The sequence below is a fragment of the Hemicordylus capensis genome, chromosome 12 (assembly GCF_027244095.1).
Source record: "Hemicordylus capensis ecotype Gifberg chromosome 12, rHemCap1.1.pri, whole genome shotgun sequence".
Classification (NCBI taxonomy): Eukaryota; Metazoa; Chordata; class Lepidosauria; order Squamata; family Cordylidae; genus Hemicordylus; species Hemicordylus capensis.
Window position 1 is genome coordinate 15,716,302 of NC_069668.1, and position 17,883 is coordinate 15,734,184.

Here is a 17,883-nt window from a genome sequence, read left to right on the forward strand (position 1 = left end):
CACAAGAGACATAAGATAGGGCCGGTTGCTCTCCCCCTGCTCATACGAACATAGGAACATAGGAAACTGCCATATACTGAGTCAGACCATTGGTCTATCTCGCTCAGGATTGTCTTCACAGACTGGCAGCAGCTTCTCCAAGGTTGCAGGCAGGAGTCTCTCTCCCAGCCCTATCTCCTTGGAGATGCTGCCAGGGAGGGAACATGGGACCTAGATGCTCTTCCTAGAGTGGCCCCATTATCCCCTGAGGGGAATATCTCACAGTGCCCACACTTCTAGTCTCCCTTTCATATGCAACCAGGGTGGACCCTGCTTAGCTAAGGGGACAAGGCATGCTTGCGACCCCAAGACCAGCTTTCCTCTCCTAAAAAGATCTCAAGTACAGAGCCAGGAAAGATCTTAGGGAATATAGGAAGCTGCCATATACTGAGTCAGACCCTTGGTCCACCTAGCTCAGGATTGTCTACCCAGACTGGCAGCAGCTTCTCCAAGGTTGCAGGCAGGAGTCTCTCTCCCAGCCCTATCTTGGAGGAGCCAGGGAGGGAACTTGAAACCTTCTGTTCTTACCAGAGTGGCTCCATCCTCCTGAGGGGAATATCTTCCAGTGCTCACACATCAAGTCTCCCATTCAGATGCAACCAGGGCGGACCCTGCTTAGCTAGTCATGCTTGCGACCACAAGACCAGCTCTCCTCAATAAAGAGAATCGCTACTTTAAAAAAGAGCCTCTTTGCTTAGTTAGAAAATGTTGATGTTTAGCAGCATTTAGAGGCTCACAAGGCTGCCCTCAAAAAGACTTCAACTGAAAACCTTTTATACACGGCCCATTCACACGTTAGGTTCAGCACTCGTACACAAGTACAGATCTGTTCACAGGTACTGTCATTCACACGTTACGCTGAGCACAGGCACGGAAATACACTTCTGATCTATACCATGCACCTGAAGGGCCTGCATCCAGCTTCACTTTGGAAACGAACTCAAGTACAGGCATTCAAACAAATATGCAAACAAGTGTACAGACACCTGTACACTCGTACAGCATCATGTCTGAATCAAGCTATTATGTTAGGGACCTGTCACCAAGCTCCACCATCTGGAATCTACCCGAGAGATAGGAGCAGAACCACTGCAAATCAGTGCCCCTATCCCCAACTCCCCCAGGCGATCCAGAAGGATACCATGGTCGATGGTATCAAATGCCGCCGAGAGATCCAGAAGAACCAGCAGAGTCACACTCCCTCTGTCGATTCCCCGGTAAAGGTCATCCATCAGGCCGACCAAGGCTGTCTCAACTCCATAGCCCGTTCTAAAGCCCGTTTGAAATGGGTCTAGATAATCAGTTTCCTCCAAGACTGCCTGGAGCTGGTCAACCACCACCCTCTCAATCACCTTGCCCAACCAAGGGAGATTGGAGATTGGCCTGTAGCTGTCCATCGCTAAGGGGTCCAGGGAAGGCTTCTTTAAGAGTGGTCTAATCATTGCCTCCTTCAGGCAGTATGCTGATGACACCCACATCTACTTCTCCTTTTCATCTCCAGGAAATGGCACTCATTCTCTAAATGCCTGCCTACAGGCAGTAATGGGCTGGATGAGGGAGAACAAATTGAAGCTGAATCCAAGCAAGACGGAGGTGCTCATTGTGGGGGCTCAGAATCTGAGGGGTGAATTAGATCTCCCTGTGCTGGATGGGGTTACAATCTCCCAGAAGGAGCAGGTGCGCAGCTTGGGAGTACTCCTGGACCCAGGCCTCACCCTGGTATCTCAGGTGGAGGCCATGTCCAGGAGTGCTTTCTATCACCTTTGGCTGATTTGACAGCTGCGTCCATTCCTCGGAGGGGATGACCTCAAAACAGTGGTGCATCAGCAGGTAACCTCCCGGCTTGACTATTGCAATGCGCTCTACGTGGGGCTGCCTTTGTACGTGGTCCGGAAACTTCAGTTAGTTCAGAATGCGGCAGCCAGATTGGTCTCTGGGGCAACCCGGAGAGACCATATGATGCCTGTTTTGAAACAGTTACACTGGCTGCCGATATGTTTCCAGGCAAAATACAAAGTGCTGGTTATTACCTTTAAAGCCCTGAACGGCTTGGGTCCAAGATATCTTAGGGAGCTCCTTCTTTTACATGATCCCCACCGCACGTTAAGGTCATCTGGGGAGGTCCGTCTCCAGTTGTCACCAGTTCGTTTGGTGACGACTCAGAGGCGGGGCCTTCTCTGTAGCTGCTCCTGGACTGTGGGATGCACTCCCGGCAGAAATTCATAATCTTGATTCTTTATTGTCCTTCAGGAGAGCCCTTAAAACCTATCTGTTTGGCCTGGCCTTTCAGGGTTTTTAATCAGTTTTTAATTGTTTTAATGTTAACCTGGTTTTCAGGGTTTTGTTTTTTAAGTTGTTTTAAATTGGTATTATATTTGTATCTCTGTTTGAATTGTTTTTAATGTTTTCTGTTTTAATTGTAAACCGCCCTGAGCCATTTTGGAAGGGCGGTATAAAAATCAAATCAATCAATAAATAAATAATAAAATAGGAAACTGCCATCTAGTTTGGTCCTGCCAACACTAAGAACAGCCCTGGTGGATCAAGCCCAAGGCCTATCTGGTCTAGAATCTTGTTTCCCACAGTGGCCCACCAGATGCCTCTGAGAAGTCCACAGGCAAGAGCTGCAGGCATGCACTCACTCACTTCTGCTGTTGCTCCCCTGCAGTGGCTATTTAGAGGCATCTTGCCTCTGAGGCTGGAGGTGGCCTATAGCCCCTCAGACTAGTAGCCACTGATAGACCTCTCCTCCATGAATTTATCTAAGCCCTTTTTAAAGGCATCCAAGCTGGTGGCCATCACCACATCCTGTGGCAGAGAGTTCCACAGATTAATTGTGCACTAGGTGAAAAAAAAGGTATTTCCTTTTGTCGGTCCTAAATCTCGCAGCCTTCAGTTTCATGGGATGGCCCCTGATTCGAGTGCTGTGAGAGAGGGGGGGAAATTTCTCTCGATTCGCTCTTTCTGCCCCATGCATAATTTTATACACGCAATCTTGTCTCCCCTGAGTCGCCTCTTTTCCAAGATAAAGAGCCCCAGATGCTGTAGCCTATCCTCCTAAGGAAGGTGCTCCAGGCCTCTGACCATCTGGGTTGGCCTTCTTCTGCCCCTTTCCCAGTTCTACAATGTCCTTCTTAAGAGAACAGCCTGCAATCCTCCAAATATGGCTGCACCACAGATATGCATAAGGGTCATATTAGCATTTTCATTTTCAAACCCCAAATGTACAGGTGAAACTCAGAAAATTAGAATATTGTGCAAAAGTCCATTAATTTCAGTCATGCAAATTAAAAGGTGAAACTGATCTATGAGACAGACGCATTACATGCAAAGCGAGATCAGTCCAGCCTTAATTTGTTATCATTGTGATGATCATGGCGTACAGCTCATGAGAACCCCAAATCCACAATCTCAGAAAATTAGAATATTCCATGGAACCAAGAAGACAAGGATTGTAGAATAGAACAATATCGGACCTCCGAAAAGTAGAAGCATGCATATGTATTCAGTCCTTGGTTTGGGCCCCTTTGGCAGCAATTCCTGCCTCCATGCGGCGTGGCATGGATGCTCTCAGCCTGTGGCACTGAGGAGGTGTTATGGAAGACCAGGATGCTTCCTTAGCGGCCTTCAGCTCTTCTGCATTGTTTGGTCTCATGTCTCTCATCCTTCTCTCGGCAATGCCCCATAGATTCTCTATGGGGTCAGGTCAGGCGAGTTTGCTGGCCAATCAAGCACAGTACACTGTATACTTTTCGGAGGTCCGATATTGTTCTATTCTACCATCCTTGTCTTCTTGGTTCCATGTAATATTCTAATTTTCTGGGATTGTGGATTTGGGGTTCTCATGAGCTGTACGCCGTGCTCATCACAATGATAACCAATTAAGGCTGGACTTCTCTCGCTTTGCATGTAATGCGTCTGTCTCATAGATCAGTTTCACCTTTTAATTTGCATGACTGAAATTAATGGACTTTTGCACAATATTCTAATTTTCCGAGTTTCACCTGTATCCTAAGACACCTCAGCCCTGGGATACATTTTAGGGCAAGCAAGATCTGGTTCAGCAAGCAAAACCCCCGCAGGGTGCGAGATAAACCAGAAGGGTACAGATTAAAACCACTGGAACCACCAATGCCCGGTTGTTTCAAGATGGCAGCCCCTCGGAATATCGACAACGCTTCTAAATACCAGTTGTAGGCATGGGCCTGATCCAGCCGAGCTTATGTTCTAACCCCCACTTGGTAACCCGTCTGCTGGGGTTTTATGGTAAGAGTCCCCTCGTTCGAAAGAGGAGAAGATAGGGTCCTTCTAAACTTCGCCCTTATGCATTGGAGAACCTTTCGGCTTGTATAGAGTCACAATTATTTTAAAAGCTCCCACCTTCAAATTCCGTTTGACAGTTGCCCGAGTTCTCGTTCAAACTCTCCTCCTCGTTGATGATGATGTTCTCAATGTCTTTCATGGTCAAGTGGTCCTGGAACGCGTGATACAGGATGTGCTTCAGCTCCTCCAGCGTTATCCGCTGCATGTCAAACTGGGCAGAGTCAAGGAGAAGGAGGAGAGCAGGATATAAGTGTATAAATCAATGAATGAATGAAAATAAACAAATATGCCAATCTAGAGAAGAGCATTCCCTGCCATCTCCTGATAGGGCTCCTGCCTGCCATCTTGGAGAAGCCGCTGCCAGTCTGGGTAGACAATCCCAAGCTAGATGGACCCAGGGTCTGACTCAGTAGAAGGCAGCTTCCTGGGTTCTTATGTATTGCTATAGGTATATATTGTGGAGGTAGGGAGAATAACCAAGCAATTCTCCCTATACCCACAAGAGGTCGCCAAACACAAATTTTCCAAACTCCGCTTCGGAGACGATGCGGTTGGTTGTCATGATTCCCGGGGAAAGATAGAGAAAGACCAATGTGAAGCCACCCATCACCTGGGCTGAGGACGCAGCCTGTAAGCAAGGTGTGCGTCACTAAAGACCCGGCGGGCTCCTGCACTGCAACGGATTGGGGGCTATTTTTAGGAGCATTTGTGCCGGTGAGTTGCCAGAGATAGGCAGGCTCTGGGGGAGGGAGGGAATCGAGCCGGCCGGCTGGCTCACAAAAAGGCTTTTCAGCGGCCGGCCAGGCAGCTCTCGGTGTGTGGGGTCTGATCGGTCTCCAGGGAGAACACTCAATGTTCTCCCTGGTCAGTCGATACGAGAGGTCAGTCGATACGAGAGGTCAGTCGATACGGGAATAATGGGCAATTTCTGATGCATCGCCCAACCTCTTGAAGTCAGGCAAAGGCAACCAGGAACAGGGGATCTGTTTCCTATGGACTGGCCTGGAGATGCCAGGAATCAGCATCCAGCTCCACCCTACTGTGGCCCCACTAACCAGCAGGTCAATGGTTTATGGCTACACTGATTATTAGGATCACGGCAGCTTTGGGCCTAATTCACTAGGGATATGCGAATTGATTCACATGCAAAACCACCTGACCTGAACCTGGCCAAATCAAATGTATTTATTTTATTTGTTCAGTTTTTATACCACCCTTCCAGAAAGGCTCAGGGCGGTCATGATTTATCCAAATGATTTGGATCCCAATCGAATGGGCCAGATATGAATTTGAATCGATTCGTTGGCCACTTAGGGACTTTTGGCGCTTTTAAAAAACCATTCAGGCACCCTGATTGGTTAAAAAAAAGGCAGCAAAATAGTTCAAATGGATTTGAATCGGATCGGATCGATTTGAATTCAGATGGAATCAATTCGAATAGGCCTGTTTGGGGCCAGTTTGATCCAAATTCAAATCGGACAGTTTCAATTCCAGTTCGAATCACATCTGGACATTTGATTGGTGCACATCGCTACTATTCACCATTCACGTCTAGATGAATGAATGAGTGAGTGAATGAGGTCCCCCTGCCTTCACAATGGATGCCTTGCCTACCAAAAAAAGCGCGAATAAATCCTGAAGCTCCCAGCACAGCAATGCACCACGCGAGCAGCACGATGCATTATGAAAATAGCTGCTGCCGGGTCGCGCCTTCCCCCGGGCCTCTATGATTTTAATGGCTGCATATCTGCAACTGCTTGATATGCAGCCATTAAAATCATAGAGGCCCGGGGGAAGGCGCGACCCGGCAGCAGCTATTTTCATAATGCATCGTGCTGCTCGCGTGGTGCATTGTGGGATTCCTGGCCGCTCGTCTGGGCATGTAGGCAGCAGAGCCTGAGGAAGCTGCCAACTGTGTGGGGGAAGCAAGGAGGAACTTAGGGAGCTGCCTTCTACTGAGTCAGGCCCTCGATCCGTCTAGCTCAGCATTATCGACTCGGACCGGCAGCTGCAGCTCTCCAGAATTTCAGGCAGGAGTTTCTCTCCGCCCTACGCAGAGATGCTGCCAGGGATTGAACCTGGGACCTTCTGGGGCCTCCATTGATCTGAGTGAAGCTTGGTAAGCTCTCTCTCAGATCGCTCCCAACCAGGCAGAAGGGAGACCTTTAACTTTAATTGCAGCTGGACTCTCAGCAAACTGCCATGAGGGTATGATGAATGGATGTTCCCAGGCAGAGCAAGGCATTTCTCCTCGCTGAATGCAGATTTCCCTCGAGCTCTCTCTGCCTCACACATGGAGGCGGTGGCGGGGAGTTGCACCAAATCAATCGTACTGTCGAGAGTAATCCACACCGCTGTCTCTAAACACTCGGAAGTGGCACCCTTCTCTGCAAAACACACCTTAAGATCATCATCATCATCATCATCATCATCACCACCATTCTTTATTTCGATCAAAGATCAAGTACACCATTTAAGGAGAACAGCAAAATAAGGATCTAACAACCAACTGGATCAGGACTGAGTCGTTTGTTAACGTGTTTTCACGGCTGCTACTCAAAAAGTAGCGACCATACAGGTTATGGAGTGCTTTGGGGCTGAAAGCAATACATTTGTGTGAAACCCCTCTGGTCTAGACCTCAACAGTAGAGGGGTGATAGACCTTCTATGGGTATATGGAGAGGAGAGCTGGTGGGAGCAAGCATGACTTGTCTCCATAGCTAAGCAGGGTCCGCCCTGGTTGCATATAAATAGGAGACTAGAAGTGTGTGAGCAATGCAAAATATTCCCCTCAGGGGATGGAGCCGATCTGGGAAGAGCAGAAGGTTCCCAGTTCCCTCCCTGGCAGCATCTCCAAGGAGAGAGGGCTGGGAGAGAGACTCCTGCCTGCCACCTTGGAGAAGCCGCTGCCAGTCTGTGAAGACAATACTGAGATAGATGGACCAAGGGTCTGACTCAGCATATGGCAGCTTCCTATATTCCCTAAGATCTTTCCTGGCTCTGTACTTGAGATCTTTTTAGGAGAGGAAAGCTGGTCTTGTGGTCGCAAGCATGACTTGTCCCCTTAGCTAAGCAGGGTCTGCCCTGGCTGCATATAAATGGGAGACTAGAAGTGTGAGCACTGGAAGAGATTCCCCCTCAGGGGATGGAGCTGCTCTGGGAAGAGCTGAAGGTTCCCTGTTCCCTCCCTAGCAGCATCTCCAACGAGAGAGGGCTGGGAGAGAGACTCCTGCCTGCCACCTTGGAGAAGCCGCTGCTGCCAGTCTGTGTAGACAATCCTGAGCTAGAGGGACCAAGGGTCTGACTCAGTATAAGGCAGCTTCCTAGGTCCATATGTGCAGAAGGGAGCATGTTGTGCCTGCCGCCCCCAAACTCTTATGGTGCTCACATGCAGTCTCCCATTCCAATGCAAACCTGGACAGACCCTGCTTAGCAAAGAGGACAACTCATGCTTGCTACCACTTAATGGCACAGCGGGGGAAATGACTTACCTAGTGAGCAAGAGGTTGCCGGTTCGAATCACACCTCTACCGGGCAGCAGCAATCTAGGAGGATGCTGAAAGGCATCCTCTCATACTGTGCAGGAGGAGGCAATGGTCAACCCCTCCTGTATTCTACCCAAGACAACCACAGGGCTCTGTGGATGCCAGGCGTCGATACCCGGCTCGAGGGCCCAATCTATCACAAAGTCAGCTCTCCTCTGCAATTCTTGACTGAACCTCTAGAAGGTATTACTACCACCACGACCATTACTACTTCTATGAATATTTATATACCACTCTTCAACCCAAGTTCTCAAAGCGGTTTACATAGAAAAATAACTAATACATAAAGAAGGTGGCCCCCTGTCCCCAAAGGACTCGCAGTCTAAAAAAGAAATATAAGGCAGATATTAGCAACAGCCACTGGAGGGATGCTGTGCTGGGGACGGATAGGGCCATTCATCTCCCCTTGCTAAACAGAAGGGAATCGCCGCTTTTAAAAAGCAGCTTCTTTGGTCAATTAGCAGAGATGCTCTCCCGACATCACTGCATTCCCGGCTAGTGAGTCCACAGCAGGGGCGAGATTTGAACTCAGTTCTTCTGCCTTGCAAGATGCCAGGCGATATGGAGCGGTAGTTCAGCTCCGACACTGGCTGATTTGTAGAAGCAGGCGCTCATAAAACCCGTCCACAATTGTGCACGGAAGAATCTCTCCCTCTCTGTCTCTCTCTCTCTTCTGGGAGTGACAGATGACATTAACGAAAACATCATTGTCATCGGTTTCTCACTATAATGGGAGAACGCTTCCATGAATAATAAGAGCGGCTTCCGTGTTTGTGGCTTGACATTTTCTACTAACGCCCAAGCTTAGAGAGACTTTTTATTTAAGTTTTTGGCATTGAAAGGGGATGCTACTCCCATTGGTTGCTGCCCCTGTGCTCTTAGGCGGGCAAGAATGCTTTGCGTGCGGAAGGTCCCAGGTTCCTTCCCTGGCAGCATCTCCAAGATAAGGCTGAGAGAGAGAGACTCCTGCCTGCAACCTGGGAGAAGCCGCTGCCAGTCTGTGAAGACAATACTGAGCGAGGTGGACCAAGGGTCTGACTCAGTAGATGGCAGCTTCCTACATTCCCTAAGATCTTTCCTGGCTCTGTACTTGAGATCTTTTTAGGAGAGGAAAGCTGGTCTTGTGGTCGCAAGCAGGACCTGTCCCCTTAGCTAAGCAGGGTCCGCCCTGGTTGCATATGAATGGGAGACTAGAAGTGTGAGCACCGGAAGAGATTCCCCCTCAGGGGATGATGGGGCCGCTCTGGGAAGAGCTGAAGGTTCCCAGTTCCCTCCCTGGCAGCATCTCCAACGAGAGAGGGCTGAGAGAGAGACTCCTGCCTGCCACCTTGGAGAAGCCGCTGCCAGTCTGTGAAGACAATACTGAGCTAGGTGGACCAAGGGTCTGACTCAGTATACGGCAGCTTCCTCTGTTCCTATGAGATGTATAGTATAACATTCGGGATGACACAGAAAAACTTTTTCTCCCTCTCCTCTGTGATTTGGGAGAGACAAAACCAAAAGCCTGGGAATGCCTGATGTCATGATGATGATGTTAGTGATTACATTTGGTACTTTAATTATCGGTCCCTTTCCACGAGTTTAGGATAACGAAAGAAAAATTAAAGCCGCCTCCTCATTATTATTATACATTCTTCTTATTATTATTAATTACATTAATATCCCACTTTTCTTCTAAGAAGCTCAGAGCCGTGTACATGGTTATTTTTATCTTCACAACAACCCTGTGAGGTAGGTTAGGCTGAGAGATACAGGACTGGCCCAGAATCACCCAGCAGGTCTCATGAGATATGGTAGGTACAAGTGAAACTCGGAAAATTAGAATATCGTGCAAAAGTCCATTAATTTCAGTCATGCAAATTAAAAGGTGAAACTGATCTATAAGACAGACGCATTACATGCAAAGCGAGAGAAGTCCAGCCTTAATTGGTTATCATTGTGATGATCATGGCGTACAGCTCGTGAAAACCCCAAATCCACAATCCCAGAAAATTAGAATATTACATGGAACCAAGAAGACAAGGATTGGAGAATAGAACAATATCGGACCTCCGAAAAGTATACAGTGTACTGTGCTTGATTGGCCAGCAAACTCGCCTGACCTGACCCCATAGAGAATCTATGGGGCATTGCCAAGAGAAGGATGAGAGACATGAGACCAAACAATGCAGAAGAGCTGAAGGCCGCTAAGGAAGCATCCTGGTCTTCCATAACACCTCCTCAGTGCCACAGGCTGAGAGCATCCATGCCACGCCGCATGGAGGCAGGAATTGCTGCCAAAGGGGCCCCAACCAAGGACTGAATACATATGCATGCTTATACTTTTCAGAGGTCCGATATTGTTCTATTCTACAATCCTTGTCTTCTTGGTTCCATGTAATATTCTAATTTTCTGGGATGGTGGATTTGGGGTTCTCATGAGCTGTACGCCATGATCATCACAATGATAACCAATTAAGGCTTGGCTTATCTCGCTTTGCATGTAATGCGTCTGTCTCATAGATCAGTTTCACCTTTTAATTTGCATGACTGAAATCAAGGGACTTTTGCACGATATTCTAATTTTCTGAGTTTCACCTGTAGGTAGGTAGGTAGGTAGAATGAGGTTAGTGTGGCCAATGAAATTTGCCACGCAGTGGGCATTAAGTAAGGGCATTCGCCAACTCTGCTCTTCCGCTCTTTCCCCCTTCTTCGGCTCTTCCAACAGAAGAGGCTGGACCGCGCACACATGTGCACATGTGCGTGTGTGCATGCGCGCGCACGAGCGCCCAAGCCCGCCCACTCTGCGGCGGGTGGGGAGGAATTGCGTGGCCTTGCGCTCTGCAGCAGCATCCCAGAAACTGGAAAGCAGTTCATAAAAACCGGAGAGGAGGCCCGCCACCAGGAATGATCCCATTTCCATGGTAACCGGCTCATTACTATGCCGGTGGCGGCGTCACCCATTCAAACGCCTCGCCGCACGGCACATGCAGGTCTGCAGAGCGGAGGCCAGCTGCAATGCTGTCGGCTTTTAATTTATGTTTATTATTATTATTATTATTATTTTCTGAAGGCGCTGGCTTCTTCCAATCATCGAGGATGGAAAAGGTGGGGGAGGCAGTGACGTGCTGCCTACTACAAGCAGGTGCCGTGGAGCCGGGATGCAGGTGGTTTTTTTTTAAATGAAAGAACATTCGCAGATGCTGCCAGCTGAACGGGACACTTGCTCTGTCTGGCGTAGAACGGTCAGCACAGACTGGCAGCAGGTCCTGACAGCACGGTACAGGCAGATCTGTCTAGCTGAGACCGGATGCCGAAATGAGACTTGATGATGAGGCCACTGTGACCGAAGGGAAACAGTCTCTCCCTTCGGTTAGGCTGTTGATCCATCCAGCGCAGTATGGTCTACACTGCCTGGGGGAAACGTTCCAGGGTCCCCAGCTCAGGGGTCCTTCCCAGCTCCACCTGGAGATGCTGGCAGGATTTGAACCTGGCACTTCCTGCGTACAAAGCAGATGCTCTATCACTGAGCAACAAGCCTTCAAAAAGAAAGGAAGGGAGGAAAGTCGGCAACGGGTGCCAGAGACGAGACCTGAACATACAAAAGTCACTGTATAACCTGGTCAACCGAGCTCCGTGTTCCGCCAGAGCCCAACAATAACTCCTGTCAACCTGGAGAGCTGGTCTCCCAACTCAGAGAATTGGCCTTGTGGTCGCAAACAGGACTTGTCCCCTCAGCTAAGCAGGGTTCCCCCTGGTTGCATATGAAAGGGAGACCAGAAGTGTGCGCACTGGAAGAGATTCCCCCTCAGGGGATGGAGCTGCTCTGGGAAGAGCTGAAGGTTCCCAGTTCCCTCCCTGGCAGCATCTCCAAGACAGGAATGAGAGAGACTCCTGCCTGCCACCTTGGAGAAGCCGCTGCTGCCAGTCTGTGAAGACAATACTGAGCTAGGTGGACCAAAGGTCTGACTCAGTATGTGGTAGCTTCCTATATTCCCTAAGATCTTTCCTGGCTCTGTACTTGAGATCTTTTTAGGAGAGGAAAGCTGGTCTTGTGGTCGCCAGCATGCCTTGTCCCCTTAGCTAAGCAGGGTCCGCCCTGGTTGCATCTGAATGGGAGACTAGAAGTGTGAGCACTGGAAGAGATTCCCCCTCAGGGGATGGAGCCGCTCTGAGAAGAGCTGAAGGTTCCCAGTTCCCTCCCTGGCAGCATCTCCAACAAGATAGGGCTGGGAGAGAGACTCCTGCCTGCAACCTGGGAGAAGCCGCTGCCAGTCTGTGAAGACAATACTGAGCTAGGTGGACCAAGGGACTGACTCAGTAGATGGCAGCTTCCTATATTCCCTAAGATCTTTCCTGGCTCTGTACTTGAGATCTTTTTAGGAGAGGAAAGCTGGTCTTGTGGTCACAAGCAGGACTTGTCCCCTTAGCTAAGCAGGGTCCACCCTGGTTGCCTATGAAAGGGAGACTAGAAGTGTCAGCACCGGAAGAGATTCCCCCTCAGGGGATAATGGGGCCGCTCTGGGAAGAGCATCTAGGTCTCCAGTTCCTTCCCTGGCAGCATCTCCAAGATAGGGCTGAGAGAGACTCCTGCCTGCCACCTTGGAGAAGCCGCTGCCAGTCTGTGAAGACAATATTGAGCTAGGTGGACCAAGAGTCTGACTCAGTATATGGCAGCTTCCTATGTTCCTATGTCTCTAAACATAATGATACACAGGCCACATTTTCGAAGTTAATCTGACATTCCTAACCAGTTTCACCCGTTTCCCCTCCTCTGTGTCTGTGAGGCAAAGCAACACGCTTCCACGGCAGCATGGCAGTCTTCGCATGCCCCGTGGCCTTTTGCATCTAATCTATTCCTTTGCCTTCGCTGCAAATTCTTTCAATTACAGATGGGGGTTTATTTCCCGCGGACCTCTCTGGTTCGCAGCCCGGCCAGTGTGATCATTGAACCCGGTCCATAAAAACGCCGGCCTCTTGACATATTCCAACACCGGGGTTTAATAAACCACCCAGCTGAGAATCTAATACATCTTAATGTCGAGTCAATTCGATTAACCTTGCAGAGTTAAGCGGAAATGACAAGAAAATCAGATGAAACGGAGAAAACAGTTGGGACTAATTGGAAGTCACGGGATCTGAGAGTTCTGCTTGGTTGTGTGCCTGCGTTTCATTAGGGGCAGGGGGGAAAAAACCTCAATCTCAGTGGATGCTGAAATTGGATTTAATCCAAATCAAAGCAGCCGCCCTCAGCCGCTCGCACCGTCCCTTTTGCGTCCGCCTGGCAAGCAAAGCTCCAAAGAGCTTTAATTGGAGATGAAAGGCAATTTGATGTATATGCATCTCCCGTTTGGCATCAAGGGATTCTCCCGGCACGGGCGCTTCCGATGCAAATATTGATTTTCAGAGATATTTATCGCCCCGGAATCGCAGACTCGGCGGTGTCCACTCTGTGTAACTCGCGGTGGCGTCTGCGTGTCCCCCTGGAAAAGGAAACGCACTCGCCCACACTCCTTTGTGGCTCAACGCCGCCTCTTCCATGTGCAAAGCAAAATCCAACCTGACAGCCACTGCCATCTGCACGCCTGGCATCTCGCTGCTTTCCTCCACTCACACAGCATCCCTTCCGTGAGACACGGACCCCCTTTTTAACCTCATTTTTTCTGTCTTTCCCAACCGCGCTTCCCCTGTCCCCCACTTCCCAGACCATCTCTCCTCTCACGTTGCTTTTGAAGGATCAGTGCTGATTCCTGGACACCAGGCCAATCTCAGGAGACAGTCCACAGCCATGAAGGAATATTAACATCCTTCTCTCAGATCCTGTCCTCTAACCTGGAATCACTCTAATCTAAGGAGAACGTGGACACAGATGAGTTTTTCTCCGTCTCCTTCCATTCTAGAACTGTGTGCCCCAGCGAAACGGACTGATTTGTCCTGGATTTGGCATCAGACAGGTCTGTCAATGGCAACTAGTCATGGAGCCTCCATCTTCAGGGACAGTATATCTGGAAGATCAGTTGCTGCAGGTCAAACAGCAAGAGTGAACTATTCCCTGCATATTATCTAACTGGGAGACTTCCCAGAAACATTTGGGAACTAGGATCGAGCAGGGCTCTTCCCATGTCTGTCTGTACGACCAGAGTGACAGACATATGGGCCATAATCTGACAGCAAACGCACAACCAAATATGTGCAAAGCGGCACACACTGGAAAGAGATATTTCCAGAGACGTTCTCAGAGACACTTCATTATTGCTCACATATCCCAGCGCTGCAAATTGGTTTCGAGGCTAAACCACGGATCAGGCTAAGACTCAATTTCCTTGCAGCAGATTATTTTATATCTGCGATGGCCTTCAGAAAACCTGGGATACAGTCAGTGATAACTTGAGGGTTGGGGGAAAGGAAGGAGTTCGGTATTGTCTCCTTTCCTGAAGCAAAATTGTAAGCAGCTTGTTCCAGGCAATTAGCATTCTGCCTTTTGACTTTCGCATTTTTATGCTCTGCAGCTGATTTGCGTTTCCCTCCCTCGGTACTCCGGGAAGATGGAAAATGCTACATGAATTGCTAGAAAGGAAGCTCATCTTTCTTTCCTTATTGTTATATTCCTCTCTCCATTTCCAGGCCAATACATAGCGAAATACATAGCTGCCATCCCCTGCCTGCAGGGCATGTTTGAGGGAATTTGGGGGCTCCCATGACTTCAAACCAGACTTCGGCCCGGACGTCCGGTCCAAAAGGCACCTCTGAGACCACAGCATAATCTGGAACAGGGATGCCCAACTTTGGTCCTTCACCTGCGATTGGACTACAGTTTCCAACATCCCTGACTACTGGTCATTGTGTCTGTGGATCTATCTGTCTATCTATCTATCTATCTATCTATCTATCTATCTATCAAATGTCTATACTGCCCAAAACTTACGTCTCTGGGTGGTTCACAATAAAAACACAATCAAAACCAAATTTAAACATTAAAACAATTTTCAACTTAAAACAAGTTAAAAAGATTAAGACTGTAAATCTAATTTATTTACAGCAGAGGATCAGGTTGTTATCCCTCATTCAGCCCATCACCGCCTCCAGGCAGGCATTTAGGGGGGTTATGCCCTTCTCTGTCCCCAAAGGGCTCACAATCTCAAAAAGAAACACAAGACAGACACCAGCAATAGCCACTGGATGGATGCTGTGCTGGAGACGGCGAGGGACAGATGATCTCCCCCTGCTAAATAAAGAGAACCACCACTTTTAAAAGGTGCCTCTTTTGTTCAGTTAGAAGGGGTACTCCCAAACTGCGCACCTGTGCCTTCTGAGGGAGTCCATCTAGGACGCTCAGATCTATCCTATCTCTGCAGTTACAATGACCACCTCTTCCTCGTTTCAATTTGGTTCCAGTTTATTATCCCTCATCCAGCCCATCACCGCCTTTAGGCGGGCATTTTGGAGAGCTATGACATTGCCTGCCGAGACTGTCTTAGAGGTAAAGATTTGCGTTTCATCAACATTAATCTGGTGAGTGGCCAGGGCATGGGAAAGGCACAGCAGGGCACGGGGTATGGGTGAAGTAATCCATCTCCCAGGCATTTTGAGGCCAACATCCTAGATAAAAAAGGGGCCAACGGATCCAGTCCTTTCTTGCCCCAAACCAGGAGGAGTCCCCAGCTCTCTATTCAGATCAGGACCTCCAATACAGCTCTTCATGAATGGGCAAGCTGCAGAGAATCCTTCAACCTAAGCTGCAGAGGGCTGCATTTTATTTCATTACAGAAAAGCCCCATTTTATATAGTGAGTGATTTATTTATCTTTTTAAAAAACAAAAAAACAAAAAACCACCTCCTACCATGTAGCTTTTAAAAATGCCTTCAGGCTGGCTTACCCATACAGAGAACCAGCGAAACATACAATTACATCCATAAAAGCACATCTTTAATATGGATAATTGGGATCCAATTAAGCAGTTGTTTGTTAAAGGGCCCTATTAAAAGCTCACTGGCCTGCCTTTCTCTGCCTGTCAGAGATCTGCCATTCTCAGCTCTGGATGCGAGAGGGGGAGAACAGAAGAAACCCATTTCCATTCTGCCTCCATATTTCCATTTCATGGCTGCACTCTAACCCTCTGACATAATAATCATTGCGACATCGTCGTCATCATCATCATCATCATCATCATCATCAACATCATCATCATCATATAAAGGAACGTCCACCTGGCCCCGCTGAATCTGTGCTTGTGAAAAAGCGGGATTCTACATGCGATCCAAACCTCCAATCTCCATCTAAAAATTTTGAAATCTCAGCTGCTGTTCTTGTTTCGTACAAGTCTGTGGATTGGGCGGTATATTAAATCTTTAAAGCAAGCAAGCAAGCAAGCAAGCAAGCAAGCAAGCAAGCAATCGATACCACCAAAGGTCTGGATAGAATATAGGAACATAGGAAGTTTCCTTCTGCCAAGTCAGACCCGGTCCTGCCTACTCTGGGGGAGGCCAGCGGGGGTGGGGGGAGGGACCACTGCCACCCCCTGCGGCCACCGCCCCTTGTAATTAGTGACTTACTCCCCTCCCACCCGATTTACCCTTAGGCAAGCCCCTCTATCCCTTAACTGGTAAAGGGGAATCCTCACCAGATTCTCCTATTTATTTTTTATTGTGAAATTTATATACCGCCTTCCATTAAAAACAGTCTCCTAGAGCTCCAAGTTGGCTTTGTTCGAACCGGGCCCAGTTCGGATCAAACTTGGACCGGCCAAGGCCGGTCCGGTTCGACCCCGAGCCTGTCGAACCGAGCCTCGAACCAAACTGGTTCATACACCCCTACTTCCAGCGAGGGTAGAACTCACAATGTTCCCTCAGAGAGAGCTGCAAACGATGATTTATATAGGCCGAACCACTCCTGCAATAGAAGCGATGTTTTCCTCTGTTAGGTGGAGCTAGGTAGCTTCCAGTGGAAGTGCAGGTGCCCCGGCTTTATCCTCTGAGTCCGAGGGAAAGGGAGTGTCAACGGTGTCAGCAAGTACAGGGGGCCACAGAGGCCCCTCGAATCCTGCCGCATCCCGAGATCCTCGGTGTCTGATCCTGGCACTATGGGGTCAGGCTGCACACTAGTCATAGGAACACTGGAACACAGGATGCTGCCTTCTACTGAGTCCGACCCTTGGTCCACCTCGCTCATGATTGTCTTCACAGACTGGCAGTGGCTTCTCCAAGGTTGCAGGCAGGAGCCTCTCTCAGCCCTATCTCGTTGGAGATGCTGCCAGGGAAGGAATTGGGGGCGTTCTGCTTGCAAGCAGCCAGGCTCTCTTCCCAGAGCGACCCCATTTATCCACTAAGGGTATTAGGGAGGGAACTTGGGACCTCTGCTCTTCCCAGAGCAGCTCCATCCCCTAAGGGGAATCTCTTCCAGTGCTCACACATGTAGTCTCCCCTTCAAATGCAAACCAGGGCAGACCCTGCTTAACAAAGGGGACCATTCATGCTGCCTACTTCAAGACCAGCTCTCCGCCTCCTGGTACGATGGGGTACTATGTTGACATTAGCTACCCCCCTCCCCATACTTCCAAAGTAAGGATACCCTGGTGCAAGAACACAAATATTTTGGGCACTCTTCCCCGATGGAAACGGGACATCTGATCACAACGTTTCATCATAAGTTCCTAAAATGTGACATGTTTGAGGAACAAGATGAATTAGTCCCGTCTCTAGGACCGTTTTGGTTTCTTTATCACAGCCTGGGCAGTTGAGAGAACCCGCTTTTGAAAACCTGATGCAATACTCGTGGAATGTTGCTCCTTGCAGAGGACTCATTAATTATCAGCTGTCAGGTGTGGTTGGCCGATAAGGAGATATATATACCGTATTTTATGGACTATAAGACTCACTTTTTTCCTCGAAAAATATCCGCCAAAATTCAGGAGCGTCTTATATGTTTTAACAGTTTAATATGTTAAAACTCTGAAAAACTGGATTAAAATTAAGGTGCGTCTTATAGTCCATAGCGTCT

General features: G+C 48.8%; 1 protein-coding gene across 3 annotated transcripts in view; it reads right to left on the bottom strand.

Moving 5' to 3' along the window:
* CALN1 (calneuron 1) overlaps positions 1-17,883 on the bottom strand; it is a 129,501-nt gene that overhangs the window by 6,279 nt on the left and 105,339 nt on the right. For all 3 annotated transcript variants that reach the window (XM_053275503.1, XM_053275502.1, XM_053275504.1), the window contains one exon: positions 4,420-4,573. In XM_053275503.1, coding sequence (XP_053131478.1) covers positions 4,420-4,573 — 154 coding nt within the window. The remainder of the gene's footprint in view (positions 1-4,419; positions 4,574-17,883) is intronic.